General features: G+C 33.7%; 1 protein-coding gene across 3 annotated transcripts in view; it reads right to left on the reverse strand.

The window, feature by feature from the left end:
* Positions 1-12,152: 12,152 nt before the first annotated feature.
* The window catches only part of LOC127700912 (2,4-dienoyl-CoA reductase [(3E)-enoyl-CoA-producing], mitochondrial-like), a 70,588-nt gene continuing 62,037 nt past the window's right edge, over positions 12,153-20,703 (reverse strand). The window contains exons 1-8 of one of the 3 annotated variants that reach the window (XM_052204632.1): positions 20,574-20,702; positions 18,195-18,391; positions 17,082-17,139; positions 16,054-16,288; positions 15,243-15,342; positions 14,959-15,031; positions 13,452-13,598; positions 12,153-12,620 (exon numbers count right to left, since the gene is read on the reverse strand). In XM_052204632.1, coding sequence (XP_052060592.1) covers positions 12,498-12,620; positions 13,452-13,598; positions 14,959-15,031; positions 15,243-15,342; positions 16,054-16,288; positions 17,082-17,139; positions 18,195-18,391; positions 20,574-20,651 — 1,011 coding nt within the window. In that variant the 5' untranslated portion in view covers positions 20,652-20,702 and the 3' untranslated portion in view covers positions 12,153-12,497. Of the gene's footprint in view, positions 12,621-13,451; positions 13,599-14,958; positions 15,032-15,242; positions 15,343-16,053; positions 16,289-17,081; positions 17,140-18,194; positions 18,392-20,392; positions 20,458-20,573; position 20,703 lie in introns of those variants that run through there. The other 2 variants (XM_052204633.1, XM_052204631.1) reach the window with 2 other exon arrangements.

The following is a 20,703-nucleotide window of genomic DNA, read 5'->3' on the forward strand; positions in this document are numbered from 1 at the left end:
CTTTGCTTTTTAGTTCAACATGCATTTATTTCATTCACTGTAGTAAAATATTTTCCATTTAAAGTAAACACAAAATTAAAAACCAAGAACACCATCTTGAAATGATTATTTATTCATGACTGTCCTGATTTTACATTTATTGCTCTACATATGAATTAAACATTTATCATAACATATCATTACACATTTTTAGGATCATGTATTTGGTATCAAACAAAACGAAAAAGAACTCCTCAAGTGAAAGTTCTTTGGAATACCATTATTTTGAATATTTTCTGTGATTTAATTATTAATGTTGTGTTTATAAGTTATTTTATTAACATGATATTTTTTAAAATGCTTGACTGAAAGTGTAGAAGAAAATTCTTGCCCCATAAAGCATATTTTTTTGTTACACATCTTATCTACATTATAAAGTACAATATTTGTTTGAATCAATATGAAATTCCTGAAAAGAATTATAAAATTTTGAAGCATAATTTTTTTTTTTAAACCAAATGAAATTATTACATAATAAGGTGTAGGACAAGGGTGAAAATTAACATCTAGTTTGTTTGTTTTAGATATAAATGATTTTGCTATGATTAAAGGAATGAATTGATAATGTTATATGATATATGTATTTGAATGAAAAAGTTATAGAAGATCAACAAATAGTTTTCATTTTATTTGACCTCAGTCATGATTGTGGAAAAACTGTTCAACTGGATATTTCATAAAACATGTTTTTACAGGAAACATATAAAAAAAAAATTAAGTAGATATGATATGATCTATGAACAATATAGTTATCAAAGGTACCAGGATTATAATTTAATACGCCAGAAGCGCGTTTTGTCTACATCAGACTCATCAGTGACGCTCAGATCAAAATAGTTATAAAGCAGAACAAGTACAAAGTTGAAGAGCATCGAGGACCCAAAATTCCAAAAAGTTGTGCCAAATACGGCTAAGGTAAAAGAGGGACGAAAGATACCAGAGGGACAGTCAAACTCATAGATCGAAAACAAACTGACAACGCCATGGCCAAAAATAAAAAGACAAACAGACAAATAATAGTACAGATGACACAACATAGAAAACTAAAGACTAAGCAACACGAACCCCACCAAAAACTGGGGGTGATCTCAGGTGCTCCGGAAGGGTAAGCAGATCCTGCTCCACATGTGGCACCCGTTGTGTCGCTTATGTTATTACAAATCCGGTAAATAGTCTAATTCGGTAAGTCACATATGTGAAAAGGGAAGGGTATTGTTGTTACGACATAAGGAACATATCCGATATCATCTGTGAAACGGTTATTCCATAACGGTCAACCAACTCGTGATGGCGTCCGTAAAATTTACGAAGGGATGATTTCAACTTCACCATTTGGAACTCTTGGCTTAATAGCTTCCTTGTGAGCAGCAATCCTCTATCAAGGAAATCATGATAGGAAACACAAGCCCGGGAATATCGTATCAATTGGGAGATATATACTCCGTATGCAGGCGCTGCTGGAATGTTGCTACATAGAAATGGAAAGTTCACAATTGGGATTCTGAAATCATCTCTTTTGTCGTAAAGTTTTGTTTTCAACCGACCCTTATTGTCAATTTCTAGATGTAAGTCAAGATATGAGGCAGACTTAACTGTATCTATAGTATCCTTTATCTCTAGTTCGATGGGATAGATTCGTTCAACATAGTCACCAAATTTTGTATTATTTAGTGAGAGAACATCATCTATATAGTGGAACGTAGAGTTAAAGGATATTGCTAACTTCTTATCTTTCTTCCTAAGAAGTTCCTGTATGAAGTCAGCCTCATAATAATAAAGAAACAAGTCGGCAAGAAGAGGGGCACAATTGGTTCCCATTGGAATTCCGACAGTCTGTTGAAAAACACGTCCTCCAAACGTAACAAATATGTTGTCAATCAAGAAATCAAGCATCTTGATAATGTCAGTTTCAGAGAATTTTTTGTTTGAATCAGAGTGATTCTTTACAAACTAATCTATTCCTGGGATAAGAAAATCCTTAGTTTTTCGAAAAATTCAAAGTTTTGTAACAAGAGGACAATTTGGTCCTTTAAAGGAGAAGTATGTAAACAACTATATATATATAGGGAACTTTCCACGTCAATACCGCTGCTGGTGGACTATCAGTCCCCGGGGGTATCGTCAGCTCAGCAGTCAGTATTTCTGTACTGACATGATTCACAACGAAACTTTCTAAAATTAAGAAATGATTAAACAGTAAGTTTTTAACTCCTTAGGCAAGTTTGACCTTAGATACATTTGGCTATTATTTTTAGGTCCTTTTTGGTCATATGGCTCCCCAACTGTTTCAGTTCTTATACATCCTTGGCTTTCATCTTTTCGGCTTAGAGTGTTCCTAATGAAGATAAATCAAGAAAAACGTATGAAATTTATAATGTATTTGTGTCTCAACTGGTTAAAGATATGTTTTGCGGTCATAGATCATTAGATACAAGAATGATTATCTGAAATTTACCAATTGTGTTCTATTCTTCGTTGTGACATTTTGACTGACTGTCGACTCTCATGGCAGATGGATGCACACCCTATAAACGCAATTAGGATCACTTCATTCAGAGTTCATGCGATTCCATCAGCTTTTTTTTTCTACTTTTGGTTATCTCAACTGCTTGATAAAGGAATTAGGTATTGACAATTCACTTGGAAACTGAACATCTATGCCACGACACTTACCAAAGATGAAATTCTGAACAATTATTATTCAATGTTTCTTTGGAATTTCACCAAAGAATAAAAACTGAATCTTCCTTCACTGTATTGGATACATATCCTTACAAAACAACGTTATATTGCTGGGTCTTCCAAGTGTCCTCGAAACCTCTTTCTAAACTAGAAACATCAATTTGATCAGCAATCGAAGCTGGGCTTCATAGAAATTGTAGAGGCTGTGTAAATTAGATGTGGATACTTAAAAATTTCAAAGATCTGTTAGAGAACATACAATCTAAGGCTCTTTCATCTTGCAGTAGTATTAAATATTTGACTTTTCTATCCTTTACACAAGTATTCCTCATCCTAAACTTAGAGACAAATTGAAATAATTGGTCTTGCTTTGTTTCATTAAAAAAATGGCTAACATAGTACAAATATCTTATTTTAGGGAGGGACACATCATACTTTGTTAAAAAAAAATCACTCATGATTCAAACATAATATACTCTGAAACTGTCATAATTGCTTTATTTTGACAACATATTTGTTAAATTTGAAGGAGGTGTTCAACTAACAATCGGTATTCTCTTTGGAACCAACTGTGCACCTCTTTTGATCCTTTATTCATATGAGACATACTTTATGCAGGAGCTTCCTAGAAAGAATGTTTAGATGCTATATCTTTTAACTTCACGTTCCACTATATACATTGATGTCTGCTCGCTATCTAAATGTTAAAGTTTGGGGACTATGTCGAACGCATCTATCACATCGAAATTTAATTGAACAGATACAGTTAAGCCTGCATCATATCTTGACTTACATCTATAAATTTGTAATGTCTCGGTCCACACTGAAAAGAAATTCAAAAGTGTTTATCTTTACTGGTTTCTTTCGATTTTGTTAATATTTTTTTCCTAAATCTCAACTAGTTGCTTATATACACGGGAAATTTGCAAGTTCCGGTGACGTAAACAGCCAGTAGAAAAATAAATTGAGCTTGAAACGCGAGGAATTTATTCACATAGCAACATTTTAAATCAATTTTACACAAATTTAGCTATAGCTTGCTATCCTCGTCGATTGTTACATTAAGAGGGAAATGCTAACGTTATATGGTAATTTTGATTTATTTTTAATTTCTATCAATATTACTATTATCTAACGACGATTTCTTGAAAAGTTAGAACTAGTAGTGTCGTCGCGGAGATCCCTGCAAAACATTGAAAAGTTCAATAACACAGTGTTTGAAGGTGTCTCTACTGAAATTTTCCTTGAAATCCACAGCACAGTATTTTATATTGACATACAGTTGAAAGGAATGCATATATGACGTCATCATCAGAGTTCACAGGCTTATAATAAAGTATGCCAGCTGCGCAATTCCTCTACAAAAGACTCATCAGTGACTGTTTATAAAAAAAACATTAAATTTAAAGATTATTCCAAATAAATAATTTCCGAAATATTCCAAGGTCCAAAACCTGAAGACCAGCTATGTCAGCGATAGAAAAACCTTCGTTGATCGAATGATTTTCACATTTTATGAATATTATTTATTCAATATTTTACCTGAAAACGACTGCATTAATGATATTTTATGTCGGCACTGTAGTATTGACATATAGGCTTGTTACACTTGCTCTTCTATAAGAGTGTCTCTCTCAACACAACTAAAGGTAGACATCAAGACAAAAATGACGGCAATACAACTTTTGTTTTATTGATTTGGCATATATGGTAGAATCCAGGAAATCCGACACAGCGTTTGTCTTTGACAGACAGTTGTTTATCATCTTGATAAATTGTTATAGTGTTCTTTGTATTGCCTTTGTATAATTTTATCCTTTATTTGGTTATATCCTTTTGGCGTGGCTCGGTATTTATACATCCCGCCATTGTGTTATTGTGCTATGGTCATATTTTGTATTCTTGTCTTTCATTTTTGCTTATGAGCTTAGCCTATAGAGTGGCTATTTGCCATTTTGTTTTTCATTATTGACATTATAGTGATTAAGATTAAAACACAATGTTGACTGCTGTATCCCAATTTTTACCCATTATGTCGGTTTGTTTTGCTCACACTTTGTTGTAAATATAATGGAATTCTATGCGACTGCCATACAATTGAGAGGTTTAGCTAGCTATAAGTCAAGTTTAATCCACCAATTCTACATAAGGAAATGCCTGTACCAAGTCAGTCCTTCTATTAGGAGCTTTCAATTCAGTGGTTTTCGTTTGATGCTGTTATATTTAATTTTCGTTTATTGGTTTGTCATAAATCAGGCCGTTGGTCTTTTTGTTGAAATATTTTTTACATTTTAATATGTTGAGAACGAATATAGATGACTATGGATTTTGCTCATTGTTGAAGGTCGTAAGATGACCTATAGTTGCTTAAGTGAACGTCATTTGGACTCTGTGGGGTGGGTGTGTCCCATTGCCGATCATACCACTTCTCCTTATTTTATATTATATAAACTCATCAATTATATCAGGCTAATAACTCTGTACGCCAGACGCGCGTTCGTCTACAAAGGACTCATTAGTGACGATCGAACCAAAAAGGTTAAGGGGCCAAAATATGGCTTGCGGAGGTAGTTCTTTATGTTTCGATAGAATGTGTTTCAAATTTGTCTTTATGCTTGGTTGATAAAAAGTAAAATAACAAAAATACCGATCTCCAAGGGAAATTCAAAACGGAAAGTCCTTTACAAAATGGCAAAATCAAAAGCTCAAACACATCAAAAACGAATTGTAAACAACTGTCATATTCCTGACTTGGTTCAGGCATTTCCTTATGTAGAAAATTGTGGATTAAACCTGGTTTTATAACCGCATGATCATATTGTTAATCAATGTTTAATTTGCCTTTACATAGAAAAGGGTTAGCATCTGTATACCTTTGTGTCGGATTCGTCCCTCATAAAAAAACATAAACTTGATATGCAATTGTTTAAATGAAGGAACTTACATCGCGTGAGATATTTGAAGAGAGTTCAATTTTTAGATTTTATTGAATCAACATACACGTTTTATGAAGGCCAGAGAATCGATTAAGAAGACTGTTTTGAATCACTTTCAATCTGACCTTCAATGTAGTTCTTTTCGATAGCAAACAGCTCTTTTATGTTTCTATGAGGGTTTAGTTTTCAAACATTTTGACCTCGAGCATCACTGAAGAGACATCAATTGTCGCAAATCGCGTCTGATACAGTAATATCTATACGATATAATATGTTATTATGACATTGTATATGACTGGGCACCAGCGTGTCACTCGTCGTGAGCTGATAGTCCAGAGCTTCCTTTGACGATTCGGATTTTCTTGATAGAATGTTAACCCTCGGTTTTTGGTTTGGTTGTTGTTGATCAATCTTTGGTGTTTTACATTATTCTTCGACTTTTGATATACAAATATGAAGTGGTATTTATTTTCAATGAAACATCTCTCCACCAGAGATTTTAATGACGTAAAATTGAGCAACTATAGGTCACCTTACGGCCTTCATTAAAGAGCAAAAACCATACCGCATAGCAAGCTTTGAAAAACCCGACATGAAAAATGTAAAACAATTCAAACGAGAATGTGATGTAGAGCAACAAAAGACAACCGCTTAATTTGAGGCTCCTTACTTTTGACAAGCACATACAACATGTGGTGGAGTTAAACAAGTTTACGTGTGCCCAACCTACTCCTAACCTTAAACAGTGGTGTAACAGCACAACTTAAGAACATTTTTTTGTGCCTTCTTTTATTTTGGTGGTAGTGTTGCATGTCTTTTTGTCGACTTGTACTTTTTGATTGCCTCCTTGTGTCGTCTTACTGATTTCTATCACATTTATAAATGACACGTAAAGGGGCTAAATAATCCTGCAAACATTACTTAGAATGGCTAATAAAATATTATATCGAATTGTGTTTTTGTATTTTATTTATTAAAACATAATTCGTGAAATATTTGTTATCATATTATACTAAATTATATTAAAGAATCTTCCAGTTCGTCGAAGTAAGCTCAAAACTCTGATTTTATCATTGTTACTTGATCTAAGGTGTTTCACTCTTTCTATTGCACTCCACAAAAAGTCTTGCCCGGTTGCAGGTTGTATATTTACTTGAACAGACGTAAAAGTAAAACATTTAATTTCAAGCAAAGGTAATATAGAAAAAAGTAAAATAACAAAAATACCGAACTCAAAGGGAAATTCAAAACGGAAAGTACCTTATGAAATGGCAAAATTAAAAGCTCAAACACATCAAACGAATGAAAAACAACTGTCATATTCCTGACTTGGTAAAGGTATTCCCTTATGTAGAAAATGGTGGATTAAACCTGGTTATATAGCTAGCTTAACCTCTCACTTGTATGACAGTCGCATAAAATTCCATTATATTGACAACAATGTGTGAACAAAACAAACAGACATAAAAGGTAAAAATGTCATAAATAGGGATACAGCAGTCAATATTGTGTTATAACTTAATCCCTATAAAAACAAACAAATATGCCAACAAAGAAAAACAAGATCGCATAAAGACAAAGCACATAAGCAAAAATGAAAGACAGGAATACAAAAAATGACCATAGTTGAGCGCTCACAAACATGTTTAGCCCCGCCACATTCTTCATGTGCCTGTCCCAAGTCAGGAGCTTGTAGTTCAGTGGTTGCCGTTGGTTTGTGTCTGTCATATTTGTATTTCGTTTACTGTTTTGTTATAAATTAGGCCGTAAGTTTACTCAATTGAATTGTTTCATATTTTTCATGTCGGGACGTTTTATAGCCGACTATACGGTATGGGTTTTTCTCATTGCTGAAGGCCGTACAGTTGCCTATAATTGCTTACATCCACTTTATTTGAACTTTGATGGATAGTTGTCTCATTTGCAATCATACCTCATCTCCTTATTTTTATATAGCACAATAATACAATGATAGTATAAGTACCGAGCCACGCCAAAAGGATATAACAAAAAATGGACTAAACAGTACAGATTAAGTATTTACAAGGACTAAATAAAAAGAACTCTATAACACGTAATTAAGATGATAAACAACGTCAGTACCTAGAATCTATACTTCAAGACCATCATGTATTATTTGTGAAGTTTAAACGGAATAATTATCAACAAGGTCTTGGTATCTTCCGATGTACTTTTTTAGAAAAAAGACGATACGTTCTTTGATAAATAATAAATAAATAATAAATAATAAAGCCTTTTAATACAATTACTCTAATTTTAGCCGTTATAAATCTGTGCACATTCAAAACAGTAACGAAACAAACATTAAACCCGCTGCATTTGTTTGCACCTGTCCTAAGTCAGGAATATGATGTTCAGTAGTTGTCGTTTGTTGATGTTGTTCATAAGTGTTACTCGTTTCTCGTTTTTTACATAGATTAGACCGTTGTTTTTCCCGTTTGAATGGTTTTACACTAGTAATTTTTTGGGGCCCTTTATAGCTTACTGTTCGGTATGAGCCATGGCTCCGTGTTGAAGACCGTACTTTGACCTATAATGGTTTACTTTTATAAATTTTGACTTGGATGGAGAGTTGTCTCATTGGCACTCATACCACATCTTCTTATATCTATATAGCAAAATTAGATACAAAAAAAAACAAAACAAAAAACAAAAAACCACACACACATTTGACGACTTCAATTCTAAACCTACTGATCGCAACTGATCATTGTGGTGAGGCTGTGAGGTCGTAATTGACATAGTGAGGTACGTGAATAGCCATGCAGTACTTACTTTTTTTAATTAGGTAACAAAGGTATGGAGCAACATTTTGTTTAGTCATATAGCTTCCAATGTTCTTACGTAGACATGATAGAATACGTCCATTTCAATGTTTTATGTTTGAACGTTCCTGGTGAAGCTAAATCCAGAAAAGCGCTTAGAAAGCAGGGATTTTTATAAAAGGCGATTTTAATTTTCGGTCTTTGTAGGTGGATGTACTCTTTATACAAACTAGGTACTGAAAATTCACTTGAATACCAAAAACGACACTTGCATGTCCTTTATACTGCACAAGTATTTCTTAAGGCAATGTTGGTTTAGTTGCTAGTACCAAATAGTAGTCTCCAAAAGTTAAAACAAAATGGGTCTATGAACACTCATGCTGCATTAATTGTGTGTATCAATCATATAATAAAAACTGGGTGATAAGGGAATTAGGAACGAGCACTTCACCTCGAAGCTCAACATATACTTAAACGACACTTACTAAAAATGAAATCCTAAACATATATATATATAGGTTTGTATTGTGTTTCTTTGGAATTCTAAACAATTATATGGTGTGTATTTTGTTTCTTTGGAATTCTAAACAAATATGTTTTATTTCTGAGGGATACCCAAATAACATAAGTGTCCTTACAAACAACGTTTTATTGCTTGGTCTGACAATTGCTCCACTGAACCTCAGTCAAATTAGGGGTTGACCATTTGATTGGGAGAGGGGGGCAGGAGGATTTTGAAAATGAATATCCTGGCCTGGTAAAAGCTGAAAATATATAACCTTGCATAAGAAATGATGAAAATTAATCTTCTGCAACACAAAATGCAGGAAACAATTGTGTACAAAAATGAGGCTTTCAAAAAAAACAAAACAAATAAGCATGCGTAGAAACAGATAAACATGAATATATAGTCCTTCCACAAAAAATCCTCCCCGAATATCAAATGATCGTCCCCTTATTAACATATATTTTCATGACAACTCCTTGGGCAAAGTTGACCTTTAATGAATTTGGCTATACTTTTTTGGTCCCTGTTGGTCCTCTAGCTCCTTACGTTTTTATGTATTTATACATCCTTGGCTTTTATATGCTTGGGTTTGAGCTTTCTCGATTATTTGGACACACGATATAATAGTGTTTTTTCAGTTTATCACCAATACAAAACGGGCTTCAGAGTTATACCCTTTATTCCGTACGATACACATACTGTAATATTAGTTCCAGTAGAAATAAAATTACAGAATTGTTCTTGCACTTGAAACTTATATTATGAAGGAACTTCAGAAAGCATCAGAAACAAGAGCCATAAATTCTACAGTTTAAATGGACACATACTACAGCAAGTCCAGCATAACCCGTACCTAGGCCTACAAATTTCGGAGGACCTCAAATGGACCACCCACATATCAAACGTGGCAAAGAAAGCACATTCAACTAGGCTTTCTAAGAAGAAACTTGAAATACTGCCCACAAGATTGTAAAAAAACAGATTACATCTCGCTCGTCAGATCAACGATGGAATATGGAGCCATAGTATGGGACCCCTACACGTTAACTAACATAAATAAGCTTGAAAGGATACAACGTCAAGCGGCAAGATTTATCATCAGAGATTACAAGTCAAGAGAGGACGGATGTGTCTCCAAAATGCTTGCCCAACTGGAACTCCAAGATCTCCAGACAAGAAGAACAAGCCAGAAGTTAATATTTATGTACAAAGTGGTTGAGGTTCCCGCTATAGAACCAGACGAATTCCTCAAAAAAGCACGTCCGAAGAGAACCATAACTGCCAAGAAATTCGAAGAATACCACGCAACAAATATTGTGGAAAAGCAAGTAAAAAATCACTCCAAGTGTTTTGACATTCCACCAAGCAAAACACCACAATATTCAAACTCATTCTTTGTAAAGACAGTGATCGCGTGGAATCAGCTAGACGACACTGTAGTGCGCGAATCAAGCGTAGCGAGCTTCGAATCTGCTCTCACGCCCCGTCAATAAATCGGCGGCGCTCTCTCAAACCGTTGTATTAAAGCCAGTATTGGTATCGACAACGTATTCATACAGATACAGACTTCTATTTCATGACACGAATAACGTAGGAATTTACCAGTACATACATACATTCCCTAAGGGCTAAAAAATCCAAAGATCTGTTCGAGTACTTACAGCCAAAGTTAGCCTCCTGGTGCTTTAGTGTAAACACTCTAAATTCATCTCTTTGTGCAATAATATTGAAGAATTTAGCTTCTCTGTCCTTTATTAGTAATTCCTCGTTCTAATCTATGACTTACAGACATATTGAATGACTTAGTCAGACCTTGTCTCTTGAAAAAGAATGGCCAACATGAATATAAATATCTTGTTTTAGGAAGGGACAAATTAAACTATAGAAAAGTCAACTCTGCTTCAAACAAAAACTTCACTGAAACAGACTATATACAGATGCTAGATATTTTATTGACAACATATTTGTCACATTCGGAGGACTTGATTTTCAACAGACAATAGGCATTCCAAAGGGAACAAAGTACTCCCCTCTGTATATCGACTTGTTCCTTATTATTATGAGGCAGTCTTAATACAGCAGAAGACAAAGGGAAAAAGCTGACATTAACCTTTAACTTTACATTCTGTATAAAGATGATGTATTTTCAATGAATAGTTCAAAGTTTGCGGTCTTTGTTGACTGCATCTATCCCTTGAGATAAAGGATTCCACCTATATATAGAGAGGTCGACTTTCATGTAGAAATTGATAATGAGGGTCGGTTGAGAACGAAACTTTACTATAAGAGAGATGTTTTCAATTTTCAGATTTTGAATTTCCCATTTCTGTGTAGCAACATTCCAGCAGCCCCTGTATCAGGAGTATATATCTTCTAGCTGATACAATATTTCAGGAATTACTTTTCTTGATAGAGCAAATGATAAAATTACAGTAATCCATATGAAAATTTCTTGGGTGCCCAACCTGATTTGGTAGAGTGTTATGATATATTGGTGTCACAGATGACCAGTGATATATTCCATTAATTGTAACCACAATCCAGTGGTTTGTAACATATCCAAATGAGACTTGTCACCTTATTTTTACTTGAAATGAATAGAACAATAGGTGCCACTCGCAGTGCAGGAACAGCTCACCCCCAGTTTTTGGTGAGGTTCAAGTTGCTAAATCTTTAGTTTTTATATAGTGTTTTGTTATTTGTCTTTGCATAATTTTTCTTTTTGGTCATCATGTTCTCAGTTTTTATTGGGCTTCGAATTTTTTATTGCCCTCTTTAATTATAAGTCTAATGGTGATTTGGGGTATAGCCTGAACAAGAATTATAAGTTAATTGGTTATATGGCATGACCACATGGCATTACAAGTTTAATGATGATTTGGTGTATGACGTGACAAAAAATCGTAAGTTTGATGAGGATTCGATGATGCCATGACCAAGCATTAAAAATGTTGACGAATTGGGGTAAAGCCTGACCAAGTTAAGACATGGTTAGGCATTACAAGTTTGATGAGGATTTGATGTATGCCATGGTCAGACATTAAAAGATGACAATGGAAGTATGCAATGACAAAGCATACAAACTTTGATAGAGATTGGATGTATGCCCTGACATAATTATAGTTTGATAATGATTTGATGTAGGATGTGCAATGAATATCAATTATTTCATTGTTCATTTTTATAAAATGACATGGTTCAAACATTGTAATATTTTCAATATAAACCATCAATTTAAACATACAAAACTACATACATAAATATCACAGGCCTCTCTCCAAGCTAGGTCTTTGTTTCACTTTGGTGAATATGACATACATGAAAGATTATTTGTAATGGGATATATTCTTGGTTTTTAAAACAGGAGCTTCGAAATCAATACAAAAAGTTTTGTAATTCATTATCAAGATCTGTACTACACATATTCACTGTATCATTATGCTTCACTAATTTTATAATTGAAATATTTCATGCATGGTTTTCTATTGCAACTGTTTTGCATTAACAGAATCAGTAGTATCGAGTGTCATATTTGTATTTCAATAATTATTCTGACTTTGCCTTTCTGATCATGGCTTCCAACATGTCCCATTGTTCTTTAGTGACAACCTTTAAGTCGTTGAACTCACCAGCTCTACTTACGTATTCTCCACCATCAAACTTAACAACCTGTAAAGGAAATGTAAATCTTATACCATTTTCACTTTGAATGATCATCATAATCTAAAATAAATTAAAGTGAAAATGCAATCCGTCAGAGAATTTAATATGTGCATTTTAGTGTAAATCCAGTACAATCAAATTCAAATGCAACTCTAGCTATTGTAATTACTGAACATAATTTAGTGGAATTAATCTTACAAGAAAAAAATAAATGCATGCTATAAGCAATTGATGGTCCTCAGACAACATGATAAATTATTCTTTTTATATGTCTGTATATGAACAACATGTGCATATTTTTTACAATTGAATAGATTTTTTTCAAACTTGGCAAAATCTGCTTTATATCAGATATATTAAAAAAAAATACAATAAAAAGCATGGATCACTGAGCTTTTTTTAAAAGCTTGAGAATGTGCAAATTGTCAGATTTTGTAATAAAAGCACTTTTGTGTAAAAAAAAAAAGAAAAGTAAACAATAGAATTTAAAAAATAAGATAGAAGATATAGTTCTAATAATATGCTTTCAGAAAATAAAAAGAAAAATTGTGGTCACCATACTCTTTTTCTTACTAAATAACAAAATATACTTATCAACTGCATGTTCATTCCTTTTATTTGTTAATTATAAAAAAAAAGGGTTTTAACATGTTTAACAATGTTCTATATTTTGTTATTTTATTAATTAAATTTTTAACAACACAGAATTCCTCTTCATTTTGTATTTATATGAAAACCCATGAGTAATAGAAAATTTTAACTCGTCTAAAATTTAATTTGCTTGTTTATGGTTATAATAACTGCAAAATATATATCATATACAGTATGTTTTCTTACCTCTCCTGTCATCCAGCTAGCATAGTCACTAACCATATATGTTGCTAAATTGGCTATTTCAGGGACCTCTCCTAATCTGCCAACAGGTAAAACATCATATAACTTATCCTTCCATTCTCCTGTAGGATCTAACCTTCCAAATGCTCCCTGTAATGTATTGAAAAGCTTTATTGCCATATTCTCAAATTTTCCTTTGATCTTTTTTTTGTAATAATTTTCCTTACCTCTATTTTGTGTATTTTTTCTTTGCTTTTTTTTTTGTGATAGTTTTTCATATCATGCTACTTGCTGCCTTGAGATAGAAAATTATCGTCAGAAACAAAGGGCCCACATGACGTTGTCAATGTAAACATAAACAACATTGTTGGCAAAATAGCGATAAACAGATTATCAATGGTCTTTCAAACTCAATGATGTCTCTCGGCTTCATTTCATCTCAGGGCTGTTGCCCTTGGATGAGATTGTAGCTGAGAAACACCCTCTCCTCTTAAAAACCATTGATAACCTGTAAATACCACGCTACTCAAGTGATATGGGATTTTCTCAGTCAAGTAAAAAGAGAATGTATTGGCCTCATAGGTATTGCCTAAGAAAACCAGGATAAACAAATTATCAATGGCCTTTTAAACTCGAGGATGTTTCTCTGCTATATCGCATCTCAGGGCTGTTGCCCTTTGACGAGATTGTAGCTCAGCAATGCCCTCTTGTTTGAAATACCATTAACTATCTATAATTATTTTAATTTACCTAATATTCTTCCACAAAGCATTTCAATTCCTACATTTTATATGTTAATACTGTGGCTTCATTTTTTTTTCGTGACTTACAATTTTCTTGGATGGAGGAAAAATTGTTATTTTATGAAGATATTTGCTTTCGTGGTTTTAATGAAGTTTGCATATAAACCTAGAGAGAACTATGTATACATGTGAATTTAAAATATCTTGTCAATATCATTCAATTTAATTAACTTTTCAAACCCGCAGTGTGGATTGATTGATTGTTGGTTGCTTAACGTCCAGTGCCCTCATTGCAGAAGCCTTTTTTCTATTAATAACTGTCAGAGAACCTATTTTCTTTATGATATTTCATCTGACTTTCACTATTAAATTATTATTATTACAGAAAAAATCTGTTTTTTGGACTTTCAAAATTCACTCCGGACAACAAATCAGACAATAAGTTGACAAAAGGCCTAAAAGTACATCTAATGATGCTCATAAGATAGCAGATACATTTACCTTATAAAATTAAGCTGTTATTGGTTTTCAAGAGCTAAATTAACAGCTGATCATCCCTACAATGGCTTCCTTTTTAATGATTGAAAAAATTGAAAAATTAGGTGGTACAATGGGGATAAAATTTTTATGAAGTAAAAGCTTGACTGATTTGACCTCTAAATCAGACTGGTCTTAAGAGAATCATTTCCAATATTTGTTTTTTTATAGATTCCAGTTTTATCCTGAAAGTGGTTACCTATGTTTTCACTTTATTATCTGGGTTTTACCTTTGTTTCTATTGGTCCTGGTGCTATACAGTTAAATCTTATCCCATATCTTCCCCATTCTGCAGCTAGGGACCTGCAAAAAAAAACTGGTTACTGAGACTTGTAGGAAATGAAAAGTAAACAATTTATTAGGTTTCTGAGCACAAAATATGGTGTTTTCAGACTCTGAGCAGTTTGTAGTGTATGTCATTTGGTCATTTGGTGGAGAGTTGTCTCATAGGCAATCAAACCACATATCTTTTTTTTTATACAAAAAATAAATTGTAGTTTCTTATTTTTCTTACTTTGTCAAGCATTCTACTCCAGCCTTTGCAGCAGCACTTGGTGTAACAAAACCAGAGCCACTGGTGGCATATATTGTTGTTATAGCAAGGAATGCTGCACCTGTGAATAAAAATACACTAATTACAACCAACTGAAACTGTCCACTAGAACTGTGGACAATAAATATATCTGCCTTCAGCTTCAGTTTTATGCAATTAAAAACTGATCTGATATTAGTAGCTTACAAATTGTAATAACCTTTCACTACTGGTTGTGAAATAGACTTGAGGACATCTTACACCTTCTGTCCATGGCTAATTATTGTGTGATGAATAACCTGGACCCAACACATATATGTATAAAAATAGGGTCATATGTCTTAGAAACTTTTTTACTTTGACTTGACCACGGCCTTTAAAAAATTAAGCCTGTCAGACATTCTGTCCCTCCTATTTTCAACCTCTGTTGTATTTGAAACTAATAGCATACCCCAGGCAGATTAAGTGCAAGGAAACAAAGATGTGATCCTTGTAATCATTAACTACTGCAGTACTGGAACTTGCATCTGCTGTGACTTTGATCTTTCAAATATGACCTTCGTAGGACAAGACCATTGCACATCCTTTGGGTAAGTTCAACATACAGATACAAAACAAACTAATTTCTGTTTAATGATTATTGTTATGGCAAGGGAAAAAACTGCATTCATAAATATTGTTGTTACTAGGACAAGGAAGATACTGGGGTCTACACTCTACAGTAATGATAACAATTAAGAACTAGATCACACAATATGTGATTTCCACTTATACATGTTATATGTAAAATTACCTTGACCAGCCTCTATTAGTCTTTTACCAATCTCTAATGAAACCAAAGCTGATCCGTTCAGGACTATATCAACGACTGTTTTCCAGGCATTGGCAGATAACTTCTCTGATGGTGAGATAAAGTTTCCTGCTGCATTGTTGATAATGACGTGTGGTAATCCTAACTCTGATACACATTCATCTACAGCAGATTTAATAGATAAAGGATCTCGTACATCAGCAGCTATAGGTAAAACCTGGGGAAAATATGTATAAACCATTGAACGAAAATTTTATGGCAAAAAGGTCTCTAAGTTCAGCAGAAGTACCGCCAGGTAAAACCTTGGAAAAAATATGTATCGAACTCATTGAACCAAAATCTTATGGCAATAAGGTCTCTAATTTTGGAGATATAGTTGCAACCCTGAAAATGCAAACGCATATATAAAATCAGCAAGATTTGATAGCTAATGGTTCTATAATATTTACAGCTATAGGTAAAATATCTTCTAAAGGCGATTTTATGACTAAAGGGCATTAACCTGAACAATAAATGTAAAATATGTGCACAGCCGATTTGATGGCTATGGTGTCTTTTATTTCTGAGGCTTTGATACAACCTGGACAATCACCTTCTAAAATTTTATGCTGATACAGTGGCTAAAATGCCTCTTATATCAGCAGCTGTAGAAGGTACCAATTTTTTGTGCCAATGCTAATACATCTACATACCAAATATCATTGACATATTACTAAAGTTCCCCTTATTAATATACATATGTCAAATATATGATGTCACAGTGATATTACAGATGACATTTCTGCATTAAAGCGACCAGACTTCTGTAATTGTGGACATTTTCATCCAGATTATTTTTGCTTATTTCCTCATATACATAGTTTGAAGAAAGGCAGGCAACCCTATCATTGATGTGGGAATTTAACCTCTGTGAGTAGAGTTTGTGTATTGAAATCACAAAAATAACAAGCCACAAAGCCTGTATAAATAGAATGTCATATGTATCACTTATTATCAGACAATATTTGTACCTTGTTTCCTGTTTCAGAGGTAATTTCAGATGCAGCTTTCTCTAATACATCCATTTTTCTGAAGAAAATAGCAATGTGGTAAACTGTAATTGTATGCTTTGACAAATTTGACTACTATTTATGCTATATATTTTCTGTGTAGATGTACCTTTATTAAGTAAAACAAGATTATGTGTCCATAGGACACCATGTCCTGCTCGCACTATCACATTTCCATGTTCAGTGAACCACAAAATCTGGGTCAAATCCTAATTTGGCATATAATTACACAGTTCACCTAATAATGAGCTTGTGTACTAAGTTTCGAGTCAAGTGACCACAAACAACCTTAACCAAATTTTAATCTACAACAATGTATCACATTTCCTTGTTCAGTGCAATGTGAATTCCAGGTCAAAACCCTAGTTTGGAATATATATTTTAAATAGTTCACTTTACAAGTTTCAAATTGATAAGACCACAAACTACATTAAAACACAATTTTGATCTCCCTTAAAACAAAACTTTAACCTTATATGGGACGGAGACACAGACTGGAAAACATAATGCCACTCTTCTATCATGGGGGAGGGGGACAATGAAAATAGTATGAGGAGATATGTGGGCAAACCTTTATAACCATGTACCTACCCTTTTTGCAAATTTTTGCAAATCAATATTTCCCCACACTCTTTTCCTTGGACAGACATCAAAACGCTTATTTATTACATTCAATTTTAGATTATCTCCCCTACTCTGTCTAGTTCTGTTATAAAATGACAGAGGCAGTTTAAGCAGTTGTTGAAGATAAAGCCATTACTCCTTTTCTCAAAAGCAATTAGTGCTACTCTCCTTAAGAATCAAAACAATAGTATATGGATGATTGATTGTTGTTTGCTTAATGTCCAGTAAATATTTTATGCATGTTTAGGAAGAGAACAATTAATATAGTGGGTAAGTATTGTCATAGGGGGTCAACCAGGATTGAGGGCTGAAAATTAGGAATGCCACTGGAAAATGAGGGTAAATTGGATAGGGACAGAAATTAAGTCCTGCAACAGGCCAACATGCCATCAATAACCCCTCAAAGAGTTGCCTTATCTCCCCATCCATTAAATGATATATGTATACTACCTGCTTGATATAACCACTTGAGCACCTAGTCTAGACAACATGGTAGCCATGCCTTTCCCCAGTCCAGTTCCTCCACCAGTTATAAAAGCTATCTTTCCATCAAATGTTCCATCTGGTAACATCTTTCCCATCTGGGCAGGGAACATTTTGGAATGGTCTTTAACATGGCTGACAGGTGTTGTGGAGAATTTCTTTGTCTGAAGTGGTAAATGTAAACATCATTCTAATTACAAACCGTGTGATGTACAAAATTTTCAAAACACCAAAATATCAAAACAGCAAATTAAAGATACACAAATAAACATGATAAAAGTAATGTTTCATTGCATTTGATGGAAAATGGTGATTTTGTTGCAAATCAAGCCAAAATTTATACAGAAAAAAACACATACTTTCATGACTTTAGATTACTCACTTGAATGTCTACGTTATACTACCGCCTATCTAATCCAAATAATTATGATGTCTTGAAAGGCTTTTTTAATTTTGTCACAGCAAAAAATTAAAATAGCCCTTAGGCAATGTTGAACGTCATAATTATTTGGACTACAACTATTATGTCTATTGTTTATAAAAATTCCTAAACAACCTTTGAAATTAAAAAAAAAACCTTGTGCTGAGTCACTTAAGCTGAAAGAAACCTAGAATGTGTAGATATAAGAAGATGTGGTATGAGTGCCAATGAGACAACTCTCCATCCAAGTCAAAATTTATAAAAGTAAACCATTATAGGTCACAGTACGGTCTTCAACACGGAGCCTTGGCTCACACCGAAAAGTAAGCTATAAAGGGCCCCAAAAAATTACTAGTGTAAAACCATTCAAACGGGAAAACCAACGGCCTAATCTATATAAAAAAGGAGAAACGAGAAACACTTATGAACCACATCAACAAACGACAACTACTGAACATCAGATTCCTGACTTAGGACAGGTGCAAACAAATGCAGCGGGTTTAAACGTTTTAATGGTACCAAACCTTCACCCTTTTTCTGAAACAATAGTGTAACATCACAACATAGAAAGACACACTATAAAATATCAACTGAAATAGCTTAACTCAATCAAAGGACATATTAACACCATTGAACATACACTGAACAAATAAATTTGACCTATGACACAATGTAAATACAAAATAAATAAACAAAGGGTAGAATAATAAAAGTAACATGTTATATCGGTAAGAAATGTCAAACAATTTTTTTTTATTGTGTGTATTGCTGTGTGTTTCTTTATTCTACATTGGCTAGAGGTATAGGGGGAGGGTTGAGAACTCACAAAACATGTTTAACCCTGCCACATTTTTGGGCCTGTCCCAAGTCAGGAGCCTCTGGCCTTTGTTAGTCTTGTATGTTTTTTTTAATTTTAGTTCATTTATAACATTGTTTTGGAGTTTAGTATGACGTCCATTTTCACTGAACTAGTACACATTTTTATTTAGGGGCCAGCTGAGGACGTGACCTCCGGGTGAGGGATTTTTTCACTGCATTGAAGACCCATTGGTGGCCTTCGGCTGTTATCTGCTCTTTGGCTGGGTTGTTGTCTCTTTGACATATTCCCCATTTTCATTCTCAATTTTAATTATTCAATTTTCCACATTTTTTTTTCATCATGCTTGAAGATATTGACTTGATATTTGTTATATAGTTTACACCATGAAAAATTATAGATCAAGTTAGCATTTTGTTCCAGTACAATGAATTTTTAACCGGTAGACTATATATATATGTATCGCCAGGCAATCATGACTCACAGAATGCTTGTTTTTATGTTTTTGTTAATATTTTTTATCAGAGGGGCGGATTTAGAGGGTTTTCCAGAGGGCCCAGGCCCCCCCCCCCCTTTTGAGGGAAAAATTTGGTTGATTATATAGGGAATCACTTAAGCATGACTGGAGCGGGCCCCCTCTTAAGCAGTCAGTGGGCCCCCCTTATGAAAATTTCTGGATCCGCCACTGTTTATCCCTTAAATTCAAGCGACTGTGTTTTAACTATATATCTTAATTTTAAATAAAAACTTTGTTATATAGTCTTACTATACAAATCCTTGGTAGCATCAGAGACATATTACAAATGTCTCTGGTAGCACTGGAAAAAATTAGAATTTTTTTTGGTTAGGCTTTTAGTTTTACATTTAAAACATTTATCATTTAATTACAAAAATAGCAAATTTACATATAAGTTATAAATGCCTAACCTGTGTATATACATGGCTCCAGTTAGAGTAAAAATGTGTTTTTGTCAGACTGGTTAATTAGCAGACGAAAAGGGTCAAAATCTGGGACAACGAAAGGACATTCAAATGCTCTAAATGATTTATTCCAACGGCAAATTATTTAAAATACAAAATTGTTGAAAAAAAAAAAAAACTTTCATACTTTGCATAAGTTTTTCCACAATACCGAGTCGAGTTTGAAATTTAAACAAAATCTTGCACTTCGACAGGGCGCTGCCATTTTCCCCAAAGAATTTCCGAAATAGCTGTTTTTCCAGAAAGTGCAATATGAG

Source organism: Mytilus californianus, unplaced genomic scaffold, assembly GCF_021869535.1.
Source record: "Mytilus californianus isolate M0D057914Y unplaced genomic scaffold, xbMytCali1.0.p SCAF_5, whole genome shotgun sequence".
Lineage (NCBI taxonomy): Eukaryota > Metazoa > Mollusca > Bivalvia > Mytilida > Mytilidae > Mytilus > Mytilus californianus.